The 21,678-nt window shown below is 31.6% G+C and overlaps 1 protein-coding gene and 1 long non-coding RNA gene across 2 annotated transcripts; both read left to right on the forward strand.

Moving 5' to 3' along the window:
• On the forward strand, positions 5,220-7,048 carry LOC108662314 (UDP-glycosyltransferase 73C3-like). The gene has a single exon (XM_018122055.1). The coding sequence runs from the start codon at positions 5,429-5,431 to the stop codon at positions 6,899-6,901; it is 1,473 nt and encodes a 490-aa protein (XP_017977544.1). The 5' UTR covers positions 5,220-5,428; the 3' UTR covers positions 6,902-7,048.
• Positions 16,659-18,307, forward strand: LOC108662317. Its single transcript, XR_001928219.1, has 3 exons — positions 16,659-16,742; positions 17,241-17,364; positions 18,082-18,307. It is a non-coding gene; the product is annotated as an uncharacterized LOC108662317 (long non-coding RNA).

Genomic DNA, 21,678 nt, shown 5'->3' on the forward strand with positions numbered 1-21,678 from the left:
AATCTCGGTGTAGATAGTTACTCACTTTCTAATGAAGTATATTTACTTATAGAGTGGTTGCCAATTTGGGTATGACCAGCTAGCATAGTTTGACCCTCATTTAATGAACGATTTCTCTTCTTGTGTTTCTTTATTTCTTATGGAAGGACAACAAATTCATTTAGATAAGCGTAAGAGTAGTGTTATCCCAACTTTTGATAAAGTTGGTATTCATGCTTATGGGTAGTTTGCTTATTAGAGAGAGTACATTGAGGGATAACGGTATTTTGTTGTACCATTAGCTGATCCTAAAGGTTGTCTTTACACTCTTTGTGTTAGCAACAGCTGTGGACACCCTATTTTGTCCAAGGTGTAGATTGAATATTGATAATATGAAAAATAAAAAATAAGAACATCAGGAAAATAACAAAAAAAGAGATAAACATGAAAAAGGGTAAGGATAAATTTGCATCAATCCTAATCCTAGATAAATTTAAAAATCTAAAAAGAGTTTAAGTTAAATTGAATCAAAATTGAAGAAACCAATTCAATAAGGAATAGAACAAATTGGGTATGAATATACCCAAGCATCAATGCCAAAGAGATGGGAAAAAAAAGGAAGAAAACTGAGAAGAAATAATTGGCATAAGAGAAAAAATAGTTTTGAGTTCTTGGGTTTTTGGATTTCGATTTCTTTTCTAGATCTACGAAAATAGGTTTAGTTTATATAAAACTATTTCAACTAAAGGGATAAGGGGATTGAGAGAATTCAAGGAGTGAGGTTATCTTTTAGAGAGAAACTTTCACTTAAAGAAAAAGTGAAAGAGTTAGAAATAAGGAAAAGAAGGGAAGGGAAACTTTTATATCAAAAGCAAAACGTCATTGTTTTGCATCAACTAAGGAAGAGCTTTGTGGATTGGATTTGATTGATCTGATCCACTCTTGTCATTTAGGCTGCATGAACTCATTTAGGTAACCTTAACCCATTAATTTGTTTTTCTCTTTATTTTTTTCTTTTCAGCCCAACTAGGTGAGTTGTCCTTTTATATTGAAATTAATTTAATTGATTTTTTTACCATTTTGATTAAAGTATTTTCTTAATTTAATAACTTTTGATCTATTTTTTTTATGATTTTGATTTTTAATTTTTTTTATCTTTTAAAAATTATGATTTTACATAAATTTATAAAAATTCTCCAACGATGAAATCTTAAGGATGCCAAAAGAGGTGGCTTTTTAGGAATTTTTAGGTGAGAAAAGCTTTCAAAATTATGCCATAAGAGTTGGAGATTTTGGAAAATTTTCGATACCAATGGTTTACATAAATATTTAAAAGTAAAAAAGATAAAAAAATATAGAATTAAATAAATAAATTTTCCAATGATGGAATCTCAAGGATACTAAAAGAGTTGGCTTAGAAAATCTTCCAAAATTATGGAATAAGAGTTTAGAGATTTTGGGAAATTTTCAAAACAATGAATATTTATTTATTTGTTTCAATAAACTAACAAAAAATGGAAATTATAAAAATAGAAAATGGATGAAGGAAATAAAATTAAATATTAAACTAGATTTTATTCAATAAGGCTTAAAAGACACATAATTAATCATGTATTAATTAAATGGGTGTTGTGAGAGTGCTAATACCTTTTTCACACGAAACCGTACTCCTGAACCTAAATTTGTTTTAGAAACCAAAACCTGTTCTTTTTAATGAACCAAAGTTAAGCCTAGGATCTTATTAGGAAAAACAAATTCACCTAGGTGACTAATCACACCTAAATAACAAAGATTGATGGTGATTCCTTTTAAGTTGAATAGTTGCTTTCCAGGACTTATCCGTTATGACAACAATGACACATCTTTGCACTTGCTTTTATTTAAAAAGAAAAAAAAAGATGTGAATAAGGAAGACGAAAAAGAAAGAGCTACAATTGCTACCACTCTTCTTGCTTCTACTTGTCAAAAAGGAAAAAAATGTGTCTTAAGAAGTGCATTTATTCTTTGCTTTTCTTGTTTTTATTTTGTGTCATTGGTGTATTTATTTCCTCATTTTGATATTTTGTTTTTTCTTTTTTTTTGACTACAAGTGTAGAGGTTAACTTAGTTGAAGAATAAGAAACTTCCAAAGCTAAAACTAAGGAAGAATCATGTGATTTTAAGTGTGATGATGAATTGGGCGACAATTCTATTGATGTTGATGATGCTCAAGTTAAGGATGCTGCTACTTCTTCTAGAGCATGAGGTGTATTGATATATAGAATGCTTTCATGACCTAATTGATTTGGATGCTTTTCTTGTTTCTCATATTCAAAAGGAGACTATAGATCAAGTAAAAAAAATATATTATAATGCCACTCAAGCTTAGATTGTTCCAAAGAATACTGAAGCTAAGATTGTTCTATTTCACTAGTTACTCAAGTTTTCCAAGTGCAGCCTATACTCGTCAAACATCCATTAGATGCAAACATTCACCAACTCCTTTTCATCATGAGATTCTTATATATCTAATGCTCTTTCTTTAAAGCTTTGGATGTATTTGAAGATATTTTCCTTGGACTTTTGTTGCTCTCTTCCCAATCAATGAGAGTAACATTTTTCATGGGTAGAGAAACATCCTAGACATATGGCTCCAAGATTCTATAGAACTAGAGGTAAGATTGTCATACAATGTATAAGCCTTTTGAATGAGATACTCGGAGATTGCCTTCAACTTGAAGTCATCATCTAATCTCACAACTTTGAGAGTTTTCACAAACTTCATAACATGCTCATTAGCATCCTCGGCCTTACCAATGAATTTCTTGAACTTGAGATTGATGTAGTCCTTATGGTATGACTTAGTATCCACACTAGTTGGATATGGCAACTTAAGATCAAACTTGAAAAAGTTCAAGCTCTTATTCTTTTGATTGAGTAGGCTCTAGAGCTTTTTTTTTTTTCACAAAATTGTTAATAGTGGCTAGTGGGATTACTACAATAAAAGTAATTGGCAAAATTACCACAGAGGCATTAATTGTGTTGGGATTTCCAGTGGCTACCATATCAATAATATTCTCTCTTCCACTCCCATTTGTATTTACAATCGCAAGAGTAACTCTATTTGACACTTTTTTTATTACTATTAAGTTGTGTGGGTTGAGCTTGAGAAGTGATGGTAGTAGAGGATACAAGTTGGGATATTGTCTCTATTATTCACTCGTTGTTATCTTTCAATGTTTGCATCCTCTCTTAAGAAGTTTGTATCATTTTCATAAGGGCTTAGATATAAGTGGGAAAGGTGCATTTTGGTTGCTAGTGAAACTGTCTATCTCTTTGAGTAGTGCAAGGTTTTAACTTATTGCAAACACTCTTTCTTAATAGAGTCGTCAAAATAAAAAAGGGTTCTTGTGATAAGGAGAGATAGTATTACAAATAAGTAAAAAGGATGTGCTAGAAACGACAAATATGAAGATTAAAGCAACCTTTAAAGTGTTAGATGTTGTGGCAGGTTATGATGAACAAAGGTGGTGTTTGGTACTTTACAATGTAATGTGATTGTAAGTAATGTAATTGTAAGCATAGTGATTGCAAGGAAGATGACATTGCAATATTTGGTGTATAGACAAAGTAATGATTAAAATGTAGAGAAGATAACCTTATAGCGTTTGGTTTACAAGTATATTTGCTGAAAAAGTAATATCAATTTCCAAAATTACCCTTATTTATTAAAATGCAAGTTTAATATACTTATATTTTTTTATTGTTAATTTTTATATAATATAATCTCTTAAATATATTTTTAATGTTGTATATTTTAATTTCATTTCTTATTATAATCTTATATATTCTATTTTCATTGCTTAATATAATTTCTTATATTATATATTTTAATTTAATTTTTTCTTTTAAAAGACAATATAAATTTTATTGATAGTCACCATTGCTATTGAGAGTAATAAAGAGACATCCTTCGAAATTTATATAAAAAAATAAATTATAACATTGCAAAATATTTTTAACAAAGTAACAAAGTTGAAGGGTAAAAATATCTTTAAAAACATCACAGAGTGTAATGCAATATGATTTCATTGCTTTGGACTGCAATCATATTATATCTATTGGCTGTAATGTTATTGCATTGTAATATTACATTACAGTGGTTTATTGTAAAATAAACACTACTATGCAATTCAATTAGACATATTGTAAGGAATGTGCTCTTTCTTCCCTTATACCAAACGCTATCAAAGTGTAAAAAAATATGTAAGTAATAAAATAAGGTGGAGAGAATGGAAGGGAGTAGATAAGTAGTAGAGCAAGGTGGAGAACAACGCAGAGAATGGTTAAGTAGAAGAGAATTTGAGAAAGAATAGTTGGAGAGATAGAGAGTTAAATGTGAGTCTATTTGCCTTTGCCAAGGAAATCTTTTTTTTTTTATCCCTAAATGAATTGTCAAAGTTTTATATATAGAGCAAAAAAAAAAAAAATTAGTTACTCATGAGCAAGCTTTAATGCAAATGATGAGTAACAATTATGAATAATAAGTGATAATTACTGAAATGCCCATATGTGACCATCGAGAGTATTGGTTTTTTCTAACGGACTTTCATTAATGGTGTAATAAATGTTTTTCTTGAGAAAAAAGGAAAACGTAAAAAGGAAGCGAGAAAAACACTTGTATTTAAGAAAAAAGTAAAGAGGAAAATATGGCTATATATAAATTATGGCAATATATTAATTATTGACCTGACATAATATTTATAGAGCAATTAAGCAATATAAGCACTGGCACAGTATGCGTCGTCATATATATAGAATATATGAGACCCCATGATCATCAGCTTCCAATAGTTTTAGTGCATTTTTTCTTTTTGTGGTTTGACAGCGGCCATTGCCTCCCATAGTCCTATTTTGAAATTGCAATTGGCTAAGAAACTTCAGCACTATAGAAACATTTGCTCATGCTTGCCGCCCACCTGTCCTGCCACACATGCCAAGCTTGCTGTTGAATATTATAACGTTACTGGTACTGGTAAGAAGGAAAAGTGAAAGGACGGATTTTCATTTTTAATTTAATTGGTTATGTTGCTCCATTTATTTGCCTTCTTATGGTTGCAGCCTTGTCATTGGAAAGAAAATTTTTCGCCCTTTCCTATTTTTCATTCCCATCAAACATAGCCTTAAATTCTGATGTTCCCATTACTACTTTCAAGTGTTCATATATGAATATGTATGTGTATGCGCGTGGGTTTTATCAAAGTAGCTAGTTGATGAAAGAGTTACAATTAAAAATATATAGGTCATATGCTGTACAAATAATTTATTTTTATGCAATGGCAGAAGAAGCCTGCAGCCATAAAAAAATTGACTGAAGCCCCGACCAAGCTGATCAAGTCAGAAAGCGACAATCTATATATTTCAGATTGAAGACTAGCATCATCAGTTTCTCCACTACCCCAATTTCACCATGGCTTCAAAGTTAGATCAGCTTCATTTTGTTTTGATACCCTTAATGTCCCCTGGCCACCTTTTACCGATGACAGACATGGCAAGACTGTTGGCAGAACATGGCGTGATTGTTTCGATTGTTACCACACCCCTTAATACCATAAGATTCAAGTCCACCATTGAACGTGCTGTTGAGTCTGGTCTCCACATTCGACTTCTCCAACTCCAATTTCCATCAGATCCGCTTGGCTTGCCAGAGGGGTGTGAAAACATGGACCAGCTTCCTTCCCGTGACTTGATCAAGAACTTTTTCAAGGCTGCTAGCATGCTACAGCAACCATTTGAGCAACTCTTCAATGAATTACAACCCCGGCCTAGCTGCATAATATCCGGTAAGAATCTACCTTGGACAGTTGACACTGCTCTCAAGTTTAATGTTCCAAGGATTTTCTTTGATGGAATGGGTTGCTTTTCTTTCTCCTGTACTCATAATTTAGAGGTTTCTAAGGTGCATGAAACTATGTCTAAGTTTGAGTCCTTTTTGGTACCTGGCTTGCCTCATCGAATAGAATTAACAAAAGCTAAGTTGCCTGAAAATCTCAATCCTGGCTCAAATGATTTGACAAATATGCGTAGTAACATTAGAGCAGTTGAGCTAATAGCTGACGGAATTGTGGTCAATACTTTTGAAGAACTAGAGAGTGAATATGTCAAAGAATATAAATCAGTTAAAGGAGACAACGTTTGGTGTATTGGCCCGCTTTCAGCTTGCAACAAGTTGAATTCAGACAAAGCCGAGAGAGGTCAAAAGGCCTCAATAGATGACAACCAGTGCTTGAAGCCCTGGCTTGACTCAAAGAAACCTGGCTCAGTAATTTATGCCTGTCTTGGTAGCATATCTGGCCTCACAACTTGGCAACTCGTGGAGCTTGGTTTAGGCCTGGAAGCGTCAAACCAGGCATTTATATGGGTTATAAGAGGAGGCAAAAAATCAGAAGGATTAGAGAAGTGGATTGCGGAGGAAGGTTTTGAAGAAAGGGTTAAAGATAGAGGACTTATAATCGGTGGTTGGGCACCGCAAATATGGATCTTGTCTCATCCTGCAATTGGAGGGTTCTTAACACACTGTGGATGGAATTCAACCATGGAAGGCATCTGTGCTGGTGTGCCAATAGTAGCCTGCCCGTTGTTTGCCGAGCAATTTCTCAACGAGAAGTTGGTTGTGGAGGTGCTGGGAATTGGCGCAAGTGTGGGAGTCGAGGCTGCAGTGGCATGGGGAATGGAGGATAAGTTTGGTTTATTGATGAAAAGGGAACAAGTAAAGCAGGCTATAGACAAGGTGATGGACAAAGGCAACCCAGGAGAGGAAAGAAGAAAAAGAGCAAAGGAGCTCGGGATGAGAGCAACTAAGGCTATTGAAGAAGGTGGATCCTCTTATCAGAACATGGAAATGTTAATCAAATTTGTTCTTGAACGAACAAGAGGTGGCTAAACTAGTTCTTGAGCAAGATGAAAATTAAGATCAACATTTCTTAGTTAGGGTCATACCTTTTCGTTTCCTTGTTTAAGAGAAGGCTTGTATGAAGTCAAATAAAAAGCTATGGTACAACTTTGACAACTAAATTTCTTAAATAATTCAATGAGCTTTTTTTACTTTGTAACATCGTTAATTTTAGTTTATAATTTTTTTTAATTATCTCGGCCTTCTAATTAATTAAACCTAATTGTGTGACTAAACAAAATTGATTGATTTTAAATTAAAAGATATTTTCAAAATCATTTTAATAATCAGTGTCACGTCGTAATCAATTTACCACATCTATCTCAATTTCAGATTTGATTTAAACAAGCAGAGACTTTGGTGACCTACGATATGTCTTATTATGTCTATGAAAAAAAAGTACAGCTATTTGAGTTAGATTGTTAACTGATAGTGCGAGGGGGTGGCCTGGGTACATCTTGAGCAGCCTGTCCAACCTCTTCCAGTTCCACAATGGTCCACTTGCTTTCCAGTTACTTTTTCTTTCACGCGCTACTACATGTTAGAAGCTCATTGTGAATTCACAATATTCCACAGCTACAGGAGAAAGATAAATGCCATTATTAAATGAAATAGAATATATATTGGATAAACAGTATTAGCACAGATATTTTGTAGTTCTTTAGCTTATCCAAAAGAAAAGGAGGAAAAAGAATCTAGCTGCTTTCGTGAACCATGTTTTTCTTGTTATTTTTCTCTATCCAGCGTAGTGCCATTAAGTGGGGTGAGCTTTGATCCTTTCTTATCTAAAGGACATGAAGCTCCCCTCCTTTTTCCAGGACAATCTTCATCAACACCAAATGGCCGTATTTATGTTTCCCAATAGACGGGCAGCTCCAAATTATCTTGTTAACTTTATATGGGCTGTGGCCACATGAGAGGTCTCCTTGATAGACGTATATTGCAAAACTGTGGGTGTAGAATGGTGTGATTAGACAGATATAGATACTTGATTTTAGTTAATATATATCCTCTACAAAATTATTTTATAGTATCATATTATGCAGAGAATAATGAGAACAACTATTACAAGTGAAGCACTATTTTATGTAGAATAACTAAAATAAGTGAAGTGCTACTTCATGTAGAACAATTACAACAAATAAAGTGCTGCTTCATACAAAATAACTAGAATAAGAGAGGCACTACTCTATATGGAACAACTAATATAAGTAAAATAGTTACTAAGCACAAAAAAATCATTTCACATGGATGACAATGAAAGTAACTCAGAATAAGTGAAAGGATTCATGGGTTACTTTCATCTTGGAATGTTCTGAAAAGTTTGGCTTGATGGCTCTGATATGGAGATAGTTAAGAAGTTTTCCTCTTAATCTTTTCCTGAAGTACAAGTGTTTACCCTCCTACCTTGTTCTCGTATACCTGTTCACGTATACCTTTTTCTATTGTACCCGTTCACGTACAACTTCTTCTCTTGTGCCTTTCCACATATGCCTCTTTTCTGTTACCTTTAACTCGAGAATAAGTCTTATTACACCTAATTACTTTAATGATTATATAATGGGTTTCTAATTGTTACTTGACATTAACTCTTAGTAATGATTACCCAACATTAAAACTCTTCTTAATAAAGCCATTCATTACGTGCATTAAAGCCTTTTTTTATAATCGTTATTTTTGGCACCATATATAGAGCCTTCACAATACATTAGGGGGCTATTCCCCTTAAGTTAGAAATGATCCTTTAGAGCTTTTCGCTCTAATTCTTTTATACTCCCTAATTCTCCTTTTATTATTTTTCACCTGTCACGACACTTTGTACTTCAAGAACTACTCCAATTTTCCTCTCCGTCGTTTCTGATGCATCTTTTTACTTGTTTGTAACGCTTCCTCTCCCTATCATAAGAACCTTACATTTTGGGGACTCCACTAGGGAGAAGTGATTACATTAAGTAAAACCATTACTATCACAACCTTGCTTTACTGGAAAGAATGGATAGTTCTTCTGGCAACCAAGATGCATCTATTCCCACCTACATCTAAGAGCTGATGAAAATGATCGATACTTCTCAAAAGAGAATGCAAATGTTGGAAGATAACAATAGGCGGATGTTGAAGACCATATCTCAATTTGCATCCTTCACTACCACTACTTCTCAAGCTCAACCTGTACACCTTAATGGTGATAAGGACGCAATTGATGGATCCACTCCCCTAGCTGTAAACACAAATGTGAATGGAGGAAATGGAGAAAATGCAATTGATGTGATAGGTGTTAAAAATCCCAATTTAATCAATTATTCTATGGTAGTTAGGCTAGCAATTACCTTTACTGCAGTAATCCTTCCAACCACTACTCCAGGCTTTGTGACAATGGAAGAGCTATAAAAGTTACTAGATCAAAAGAATAAGAGATTCAGTTTTTTGGAATTTGATCTTAAGTGTCCTTACCTAGCAATTATATCGTTTAAGCCATATCTTAAGGACTATACTAGTCCTAAATTTAAGCAATTCAATGGTAAGATCGATGATGCACGAGAGCATGTTATGAAGTTTGTGGAAACACTCGGAGTAGTGGGATTGGATGATGATTTGAAGTTGAAGAAATTCTCTAAATCTCTCATTGAAAAGGCTTATACATGGTATGTTAATCTCACATTTGGTTCTGTTGAATCTTGGAGTCAAATGTGTAGGATGTTTGGAGAGAAGTTCTTCTCTACTCAAGAGAAGGTTACGTTAGTTGATCTGGGAAAAGAATATCAAAAGTCTAAAGAAGACTCATGGAGTACATCCAACTCTTTGGAGAAAGGATGTTGGACATACAAGAGTCTCATGATGAGAAGGAATTAGTGAAAGTTTGCATTCAAAGGATGTTCAATGAGTATAAGCTACACTTGGAGAATTTATCTCTTCCAACATTTGCTACCTTGCTGGAAGCGGCACGAAAGACCAATAATACGATTCTTAAACAAAGGGGAGCTACTCACTTTGATAAAAGGAATACCCCAATAGTGAATGCCATTCAAGGAAGAGATATAGAAAGAAAAGGTCCATTACAGTCAAATTTACATCCTAGAAAAGATGATCTAAGGAGAAGGCCATATGAAGAGAACGAGTCTTCTCCACCATTCTTAGTTCCATTAGATGGAGTGAAAGTGCTTCTTCATGAATGGATTAAGGATAGATAGGTGAACTTGCCCCATGTTACACGAACATCAACAGTAGAAGAGAAATCCAACCCAAGATATTGTGACTATCACAGAACAATTGGTCATTCACTTCTTGAACATAGAAACTTGCATAGAATATTGCCCAAAAAGACACAAGCAAAAAAGTTACTGATTGGGAACAACAAGGTCTAGAGCAACCCGCTTCCCACTCATGTTTGATACTTTACAACTTTGACTCTTTATTACTTCATGTATTGAAATTTGAAATTTGGAAAGAAAAGAAATTCATACTTTAGCTACTAGCTTTATCGCTTATACTTTGGTTATAATTATATTATACTATTGGTTGTAAGCTTTATCACTCATTCTTTGACCATAGCTCATCACTCTTACTTCAATTGCAAACCTTACCGCTCATATTTTAGCTATAATAATATTGTTTCTATTGGTCGCAAGCTTTATCGCTCATTTTTTAACCATAATTCATCATTAATATTTCAGCTGCTAGCTTTATCGCTCATAATTTGGCTGTAATGATGCTATGCTATTGGCCGCAAGCTTTATTGCTCATTTCTTAATCCTAGCTTATTACTCACAAATTGGTTGCAGCTCTTATACTTTCTTATTCAAAGGGTTGAGCTAATCTCTTTTATATTAGGTTAAGAGTTAACCTCCTTGATGTGAAGTTGAGATTCCCCTTTGGGCGCATATAATAATATGGAGAGTGAGCATGTAACATTCATATAAATATTATTACTATGATCAGTCTACAAAACTAATAAAGGAGTAGCCAACTATTGAGTTCCATAGAGAAGAGTTGCTATTTTTATTATTGGAGAAAGTATCCATATTCTTGAGAAGAGTTGCTCTTGAAAGAAGCATCTAATCATCTTTACAACTTCTCTTCAGTAAAACAATCTTTGCTACAATATTTCTTGATGTATCTAATTATTCTTAAGAAAAACCACTATTGAAGGAAATATCTAATCATCTTTGCAACTCATTTTCATTTCAATACAATAATCTTTGTTGCAATTCTTCTCAACTTTGCTAGCATTATATATGAACTGTAACAACAATTCCCATTTTTTGAGAAGTATTTGCTCATGGAATATTGGCAATCATAAGTCAACTTTCGAATTCTTTTGTTACATATGTGTTACACAAGGGCTAGAAGCACTACTAGCAAACAGAAGTTTGAATACCAAAACTCATATGAGTACAACTCTTAAGTTTAGTTAAGAGAACATAGAGCCTTTCTAGAAGAAACAATGAAACATAAGAAGAAAAGTGGTTAGGAGTAAAAGGTTCACACAGGTGATCATATTTTAATTGATGCGCTACTCTATATGAAATATGAGGAACTTCACCAATTTTGCAAACATCATGCCAAAAACGAGAAACATTCTCATATGCAATATTATTATCTTTTTTTCTTTATACACATTATTACAAATTTGACATAAAACTACATATGTTTTAAAATGTACAAAAAAAATAGTATTAGTCACTTTTTTTGTTCTAGCATTAACATAATAAAGAATGCATAAAATAACAAAGAACACATTTCTATATTAATATGAGAATGCCATTAAAAGATTAAATAGTTGCATTTTTGAGATTTTATTACATAAAGAAATATATTATCTAAAGAAATATTAAACTTTGTTATTATTTTTATTATTTTTAAATATCTTTTTCTGTTATTTATTTATTTTTTTAAAATATAACATAAAAAATAAAAATGCAAATAAAAATAAAAAATCAATAAAAAAATCACTAGCCCACTTAAAAGAGCTCACGACGTGGCAAGCTCTGCTTAATGTGCCACGAGCTTCAATTGAGAGAGCTCACAGCTCTTCAAAGTAAAAATGCCATGAGCTTTAAAACAAAAAGCTCGCGATGTAGATTCAACACTTCAAAATAACAATTATAGTATATATATATATATAAAAGAACATTGTAGCTTGTGACCTTCAACACTAGAAAAACCCACTTATATATGTAAAAAAAAAAATGTGAACCATAGCTTGCAGCTGGTGCTGCCAGCAAACCAAAGAAAAACCAAAAAGCTGACAAGTAAGCCAACTTTTATTTGCTTCTTTTATTTACTGTTTCTCTTTTCTATCAAGGGCTACATATAAAAATATAATAATAATGGGTAATAAGGATTGAAACAAATCCTTGCATCAACAAGGATTTTTTTTCTTTTGCTTATCAAGGTAGGTTTCTTTTGAAATGTAAATATTCTTGCTTTGTGCTTTTCTTCTAAACTCAAATAATTTATTTGTTTGTTTGAATATATATATATAATTTTCCTTCAATCAAAAAGATTCATCTTAGCATGAAAATTTCTTTTCTCATATTTTAATAAAAAAAATTTTCATGCATGAGCCAACAAGTAAGAGAAATTCAAATTTTTTGAAAAGTAAGAAAAATACATGTAAAAAAAATTAAATAAGAAATTACAAAAAGAAGAAAAACTTACTCACTTAAAAAGATACGTAAACGAACTGATTTTGTTTTGAATTTTATTTTGCTCTACTTTGAATCTAATAAAAAGAATTATTCATAATAGTTTCGTATTTATAAGGCATACAAAACCAAGATTTTTATGAAAAACATTAAGTTTCCTTTTATCAATTGTATTTTGAAAATCTTATTTTATATGAAAAATATATTACAATATAATCAAACAAATATTACACAAGATATTGACATCACACCTTACACAAGACTGTAACATATTACTACCTAAATCATTATTGGCTAAGATATTACTATATAAGGTATTACTGGTTAAGGTGTTATTGCCCAAGGTGTTACCCAAGCTGTTATGGTATAATGTGTTATAGATATTTGATTTTGGTTAATATACATTCTCTAAAGAATTATTTTATAGTATAGTATTATATAAAGAACAATGAGAACAACCATTACAAGTGAGACACTATTTTATGCAGAACAACTAAAACAAGTGAAGTGTTACTTCACACATAACAACTAGAACAAGTGATGTGCTATTTTATGCAAAACAACTAGCATAAGTGGAATACTACTCCACATGGAACAATTAATATAAGTATAACAGTTACTTCACATAGAATAATCACTTCACATCATGACAGTGAAAGCAATTTGGAATAAGTGATAGGATTCACGAGTTATTTTCATCTTGAGATGTTCTAAAAAATTTGGCTTGGTGACTCAAATATGAAAGTAGTTAAGATGTCTTCCTTTTAATCTTTTCCTGAAGTACAAGTGTTTCACTCTCCTACCTTGTTCTCATATAGTTGTTTACATACACCTTCTTTTATTATACCTATTCACATACAGATTCTTCTCTTATACCTTTTCACGTATACCTCTTCTCTGTTACCTTCTATTCAAGAGCAAGTCTTATTACATTTAATTACTTCAATGATCACATAGTGGGTTTCTAATCGTTACTTGACATTAACTCTCAGTAATGGTTACTCAACATTAAAGCTTTTCTTAATCAAGTCATTCATTATGTGCATTAAAGTGTTTTCTTGTAATCGCTATTTTTGATACTATATATAAAGCCTTCAGAATTCATTAGGGGGCTCTTTCCCCCGAGCCAACAAATGATCCTCTAGAGCTTCTCTCTATAATTCTCTTTTTATTGTCTTTCACCTGTCACAACACTCAATCTTTCAGGAAATGCTCCGATCTTCTTTTCCGTCGCCTCCGACGCATCCTTTTACTTGTTTGCAATGCTTCCTTTCCCTATCACGAGAACCTCTTTACACCAGACATATAAAACATTATGCAGCCTAATTATTCAAACGAATTCTTGCTCACAAAAAATTTTTTTTTTCTATAAAATGACCATGACAATGACAATGTTATTTAGTGTTTGGCAACCATGTAATGTGATGACAACTTTAATTGGCAGGTAAAATCTCCTATAGTATGTAGCTGGAATTGGATGAAGCTATTGAAGCTACGAGCAAAAGCGAAGGTATTGATTCAACATTTGACTAGTAATGGTGAGAGAACATTTCTTTGGTATGATAATTGGCATCTATCGGGACTTTTACTAGATAAGTTTGGGATGAAATTAGTGTACGATTCCGCAATCTCAGATGAAGCTAAAGTTGCTGCTGTCATCAAGGATGGTCATTGGTTTTGGCCTCCTGCGTGATCACTTTACTAAGTATAGATTCAGATTGGTTTTTTTGGCATCATGCAACCAGTCGCTGATAAACAGGATGTAGTCATTTCGCTAGCGTCCAGCTCCAGGAAGTTCACCACTTCTGACGCTTGGGATTCGCTAAAGGATAAAAAAGCTAATGTTCCTTCTTGGCACAAGCTAATCTGTTCTAGATTTCACATTCCAATATTCTTTTTTATTGCTTGGCTGCTTATCCTGAACAGATTAATCACTTTATACGGAATTCAGTCATGGGGGATTTCCTTGCATTCTACTACTTGTGTTCTTTGCAATTTAGAATAGGAAAGTGGACACCACTTGTTTTCACTTGTAGCTACTCTCAAGCTGTGTGGAGAAGGGTGCGGCAAACATAAGGGAACCAAAGATCTTTTGGAGATTGAGACACTGAGCTTATAATTTGGGCTATTTCTGTGCTGAAACGGAAGACTGTTTCTTCTTTACTGCTGCGTCCAGCTTGGACTGCCTATTTCTATCATATTTTGAGGGAGAGGAATTCAAGGAAGCATAACTTCAGAACATTACCTCATAATTCCTTTTTTACTGAAATAGCTGCTGATATTCGAGCTAGATTTAACTCTTTAACTATTTGTAATACCAATCCCTCACACGTAGAACTTCGTAAGAGCTGGGCATTGTTCTTGTGTAATTGTAGATGCTGGTATTTAGGCTTTGCCTATCCTGCTTATTTCATCATATGAAATAAATTTCAATTACTCAAAAGAAAAGTTATTTTGTTTTTATCTTTAATTAGATTAAAAAAAAAACTAAAATATTTCAAGCACTCTGTAATGGCAAGCAGCTTTAAACTTCCACCATGTCGCACAGGCCAGCAGTCCTTGGTAGACCAACAATTAGTACCTTTGTATGAAAGCCTCCGCCCTCTTTGGCATATAGGAAAATGTTGTATCCTCTTCCCAAAAGAATAGTCCAGTTTCTTGGTGGTTATGTATGTCACGTCTCAAACTCAAAGATTTAAGACACGACGACATGATATGTTTAGGAAATAAATTTAATAAGCATGTAAGACCACATATCATACTAATTGCCTAATTGGTCTGAGGTTTTTTCGACTTATCTATTTCTTAAAAATAGAAGTAAAATCAAATAAAATTTTGAAAAGCTTTAAACAAAAAAAACTTTTTTTAAATAATAAAATCTCAAAAAAAAAATTTAAGAAAAGCTTCAAAGAACAACTTTCTCTTCTCTTTTTTTTTTTAATAAAATACATCAATCTTTCAAGAAAACTTTTCTTTTTTGTTTTAAAAATATCCTCATTTATTAAAAATAATCTCAATATTAACCTCTCAAAAAATAACATCTCTCTCAATAGATCTCGCTCTCCTCTCACTCCCTTTGCAAATCACCTCTCTACAATGCAAATTGCGATCTCTTTCTTCTTTATCTCTTTCTGCAAAAACTACTAAAAAGGAAAAAAAATGCAGAAGACATAGACTACTAAAAAGTTATTTATTAAATACTCTTCATAGTAATTTTGTAACACCCCGTACTTTGATATGTTGATTAATAGAACTTGTCGGATATCAATTGAGGATGAATTAATAATATAAAAAGTGATTTGGAAGTGAATTGGGGCATAATAAGACATTTTGGGTGCCAAAGAGACAAGTGAAAAATTTTAAAATAAAATAATATTTTATTAATAAAATAATATTAAGATATTAATATTTTATTCAGTGTCGAAATTTTCTATGAAAAAGGAGTATATGGTCAATCTAAGTGGGGGAGAAGAAGAATGAGGAAATTTCGGGGAAGAATGATGTTAATGGGACCCACGTGTTTTTATTAAATAAAGCTAGCACGGGTAAGTAAATATTTAAATATTTCGGTGATACCGCGTTGAAACATGAACTTGATATTTTATTGATACAAGTTTTAAGGAAGAAAAATAGAAGGAAATTGAAATTAAAAGATTGTGGGACGATACAATTAAAAAGGGTGAAAATCTTGGGTAAAATGGTAATTTTGCCATTAAGTTCGTCAAAGCTTCCAAAGGAAGCTTTGGCTCTTCATCCTTATCTCATGGCTAGTTCTTATCTCCAGCCACAAGATATTTTCCTCTTCTCCTCCATGCTCCACATCATTTTCAAGCTTCCATGCCAATTTCACCTTGCTACCATGCATTTGAAAAGAAAAATGGCTATGTTTTGCAAGGAAAACCGTACTCTTGAAAAGAAAATAGATGAGATCAGTTGGTAGAAAGGAGAAAGGAAAGAAAGAAAGGAGAAAGAAAAAGAGAGAAAGGAAGAAAAAACTTGGTTTTGGTGATTCAAGCAAGGAAAGGTAAGGGTTCTTGTTTTTGGCTTGAGTAATTCTTGAAAATGAGTTAGTAACTAAGAAAAATGTCTTGTGGCAGCAAAAACTAGCTTGATTGGAGAAAAATTGGTGACGTGCAAGCCAATAAACTTGTGGGTACATGATGGACTCAAAGTGAAAAAGGAAAGCGGTAAGCTTAACACTATGTTTTAAAGCCTACGATTAGTTGAATATTATGTGGAATTATGGTTGTTGAAAGTATCTATTTGCATAAGCTAGTTGAAAATTGTTAAGTTTGTATGGCATGTTGTTTGAAAGAAATGAAAAAGGAATATGTGGAGGGAGAATTGAGGAACAAAGTATTGAAAGTTAGATAGATAATGATGCATATAAAGTTAGAATTAATTGAGTAAAAGTGAAAATGATTGTTGCTGCCATATTTGTAGTTTATGTTGAGAAATATATGACGAATTTGAATAAAGATAGTTGGAAAGGTTGAAATGGGCACTTGATGTTATAAACAAGTTACCGATACTTATAATTTAAAGAATTACGCAAGTAAAGGATAAAAGCAATTATGGTAAAATTGTATCAAGATATAAGTTAGTTGAATAAAGATTCATGATTGAAGGAAAAAGAGAAGTAGAAATGATATACACTAAAAATATTGAATTTGGATTGTTGCTAGGAAATGAAAAAGTAAAGATAATAGACTGTGGTGGTGTGCCGGAGGAAATAACGAGCAACTAGCAAGTAGAAATAGCTAGATACGCCTCCGAACTAATAGAGATGTAATATCCCGCTATCGTAAGGTGAGTAAACTTGCATTAAAATGATTTGGGATAAATGCATACGTGTTTAATTGAATCACCTGAAATGTTTTATCGGACTTTTTTTTAAAATGTGCATGGGAACAATCCCTTGATGAAATGATTTTATGTGGTAAAATATGTAATGTAATGAAACCATGTGTTCCTATATTATGTGGATATGTGTGTTATGCTTTGAGTGATAATGTTGTATAATAGCTATAACCGTGCACATGCGGTGTGTGAGTGCACATGACGGTGCCGATGGTGTACGGTGTGGGAGTGCACATGCCAGTAATGATGTGGGCGAGATTGCGTGTGATGATATTGAAATGTGCGTGTAGGGAGTGCACATAATGATATTGCCTTATGCATGTAGGGAGTGCACAAGAGCTAAGAAAGGCGACGGTGGTGTACATGTATATATATATGCTATAGACAAGTTATGAAAATAAAAATGTGATTGTACTATATGCTATAGAATGCCTTTCTGCTGCTGCAAGATTCGCTCTGCTATGCTTGCCTTGCTTGAATTTTCTAAATGTTTTAAAATGAGTTGAAAAACAGCACGACATCGAGTTTTATTGATAATATATAAAATTGCATTGTTTTTACACAATTGCATTATGTTTTCGAAAAGCTTTTTATATCGTTTGCTTATTCCCTTCTTATATTCACTCACTGGGTTTATGCTTACTTTTTTTAACTTCATGTTTTCAGATTCGAAAGTAGTTGGGACCTAGATTGAATTGTCCATTTGTATTTGCGATTTGGTAAGTACCATGGTATCCTGCAACTTCACCCATGCCCAGAGTCACTCTGCTGATAGTCAAGGTCTCTTGTCAGTGTATATATATTTACTGAAATATAAATTATGAGATTGTTATGCACTCTGTATATTGATTGATTACCCTTATCGATTAGGGTTGAAGAATGATAACAGTATTTTGAGGATGTTATATATATATACACACACACTTGGTTCTCACGATCTAATTTCGAAAGAACATTTATTAGAAATTTTAAATAATAGATCTTAAAGAAAAAGAGGCTTGCTTGGGTCTAGTGGGCTATACCTATTGGGCCCTTGTGTCGGTCATGACCCAGGAATTGGACTGTGACAAATTTCAACAAAAATTAGAGCTTATATAAGTTGTTTTATCAAACAGTTTATCCATAAAAAAAAGCTTATAAAAGTAAGTTTAAATCACAATAATATTTCCAAAAATCTCTTTAAAATTTATATTTTACAAACCCAAAAGTCTCAAAATATATAAATATAGTTATTTGAAATCTACAAAACTTCCATCTATCTAACTTTTTTTACAAACCAAAACTGAATATTCACATAAAAAATTATACAAGCAAAAAAGATAGATGTTAATCGTGCTAAACAAAGCTCTCCCTAAACAAATCTAATTCCTCAAATATGCACAAATATCAAAATCTATAAAAATAAAAAAAATTAAAAGAATGAGTATAACCACTCAGCAAAACTTCCCTGATGTTGGATTAAGTATGTTGCAAAACATTTAGACTATAGTTATCAATAATAATAAAAAAAAACAAAATTGGTAATCTCATTTATAAACATGTTTTCTTCAAAAATTATATTTTCACATAACAGAACTAAATTTAGTTTCATTTCAATTAACATAACTAAACATAATTCTCAAAAATTGTAATTAGTAATTTTTTGTAATGGCCTCATTTAATCATTATATCATAGGTTGGAATCATAACAAAAATCACAATTAACTTCAATGGCATCAGAATCAGAACTAAAATCACAATTAACCCTAATGATGTGGATCAAAAGTATATTAGAAGCAACCAATGGTTACATTAAATAATATCACAAAAACTATTATTCAATAATCGGTGGTGCGATTTGACACCGGTTTCTAATAACAAAGTACATCTCGACGTGGCTAACCCCCATTGGCAAGTAAGAGTATAGCCATACTACGAGACAAACAAAACCTATATTAAGATTATCTAAAATGTACAAAGCACTATTTATTCACTCGTTACAAAACAAATATCATATAAAACCAATTTCATATAAAGATAGATTTAAGTATATTAAACAAAATCCTATTCCGAGTTCAAAACAAAGAATCATATATTGTACAAATTATATTCCAAAATCGAAGCAAAGATATATACACACACACATAATTTAATGATGAAAGTAAATTTCACATTGAGGTTAATTTTCAAGGTGTAAAAATACCAAAAGAATATCAAGTCACTTATTTAATTCATTAAAATCAAAATAAAAGAACAAAACATTCAATCCTCTTGAAGCTTATTAATCCAAAACTACTCAAAATTAGAAAAAAAAACCACTAAAATATCAAAATAAACCATGACTTTCTACTTGTCATTCTACGGCATTTAAGACGTATAGCAACCTCTTTTGCAAATTGAAAATAGTTTCCTATACTAAAAACAATTTTCCTTTTATAAAAGAAAAGATCCAAATGTAAAAATTGAAAAGTAAAGCTTACTCAATAATATGCACTCGAGCATTTGGCTCATTGGTTTGTGTATTATCTCCCTGCCTAAAGAGTAGGGTTTGAATCCCCCCTCCCTCAATTATAAGAAAAAAAAAAGCTTACTTAATAATATCAATAACACTTATGATTTTTTATGAAAAATCTAATACTAATTTCAGGCAAATATCATATTTGTAAGTTTTTCCTTAAATCAAATGGGTCTTTACAAAATCAATCAATAATTTTTTGATATATTTTATTTATGTAAAAATTTAACAAAAATCATAAAACTAAAACTTATAAAATTTTATAGCAAAATTAATTAAATATTGTTCAAAATTTAAATTTTTTGGACAGTGTTCAAAATTTATTTTGGAATAACGAAAATAGATTTTTTTAATTTTTGAAATTCCATATTCTTGATGGTCATTTGGCATACTTTGAGCACTTTTAACTCCTAATCCGAGTTTATTATAGTGATGAATTGAAGACCACTTTGATGTATTCATGTCATACTAGCTATAACATAAAATATTTTTCAATAAAAAATATAACAAAATTCACAAATTCCAAAAGTCAAAATTTTGAAACTCATTATAGTAATATCCATTATTTTTAGGTTTCAAATTCAACAAGCACACTATGAATCTTCAATTCTTTTATAACATAAAGATGCTAACCAAGCCATTGAAACTGAAATAAAGATTATGTTTCCTACTATAAAAGCTCTCAAAGGATCGATAAAAAACGTAACCAAAATGTGGAGTTCCAGTGATACAAACTTGGGTCATTAAAACTATAAAAAATAGGTTTTTAGCAACTTCGAAATTAATCTCTCTAATTACTCAACCAATTAAGGTGCTACAAAAACCATTAGAAAGGTTTTTTGAAGGCCTTTCTATCGATATCCATCATACTTTGGGAAAGTCATCAAAACGGTATTGATTTTGTCAAAAAATTGAAAAACTTAAAATGAACCTAATTTTGTGTAAAACTATGCAAAATGCATTTCATAAAATTAAAGAATATTCTTACCTTCATCCTTCAATTGAAGGGATTTTTTCCCTAATTTGTAGCCTCTATTTTTTTTAGGGTTTTCTCCGATAAAAAGAAAAGTAGTCATTAGCATTAAATAAATTTAATTAAACTAATCCTATTAAACTTTGTAATAAACCCCTAAAATGAAAAATTTTAATATAATCCCAACTATTTATGAAGTAATTTAATGAATGATCTGTTTGTTACATTTTGGGAGATTATAAATACAATAATACAAATGTTTTTTAGGTTATGGTATTACAATATTATCCTTACATAGCACATTGGAGGAAGGATATATTTTTATATTGTATTTTTTAAAAAAGGCAAAATGCATAAAAAAGTTATTGAATTATTCACAAAAATTCAAATAAAATTTTATTCTTTTATTATATTCAATCAAATCCTAATAATTTTATTTTGAATCAAATAGATTTTTATGATTAAAAGTTGATTAAATGTCATTAGTCAAAACTCCACTTCTTATTTTTATGCAATATGATGCTGACATGAAATATTAATATATCACAATAGATGACGACATAACATGATGACATGGTCACATAGTATTTTCATTCTCTACATTAGCGTCACATTATTGTCACATGAAAATAAATGACACATGATATTTTGATTAATCAAAGTTAGTAAACCGTTAATCTTGAGAACTAATTTAATTTAAAATAAAAGTATAAGGATTTGATTGAATGTAATAAAAATAAAAAAATATTTAAATAATTTAAAAACATTTGAAAATATTATGAAGGAAGGATATCTT

Source organism: Theobroma cacao, chromosome 5 (assembly GCF_000208745.1).
Source record: "Theobroma cacao cultivar B97-61/B2 chromosome 5, Criollo_cocoa_genome_V2, whole genome shotgun sequence".
NCBI classification, from domain to species: domain Eukaryota; kingdom Viridiplantae; phylum Streptophyta; class Magnoliopsida; order Malvales; family Malvaceae; genus Theobroma; species Theobroma cacao.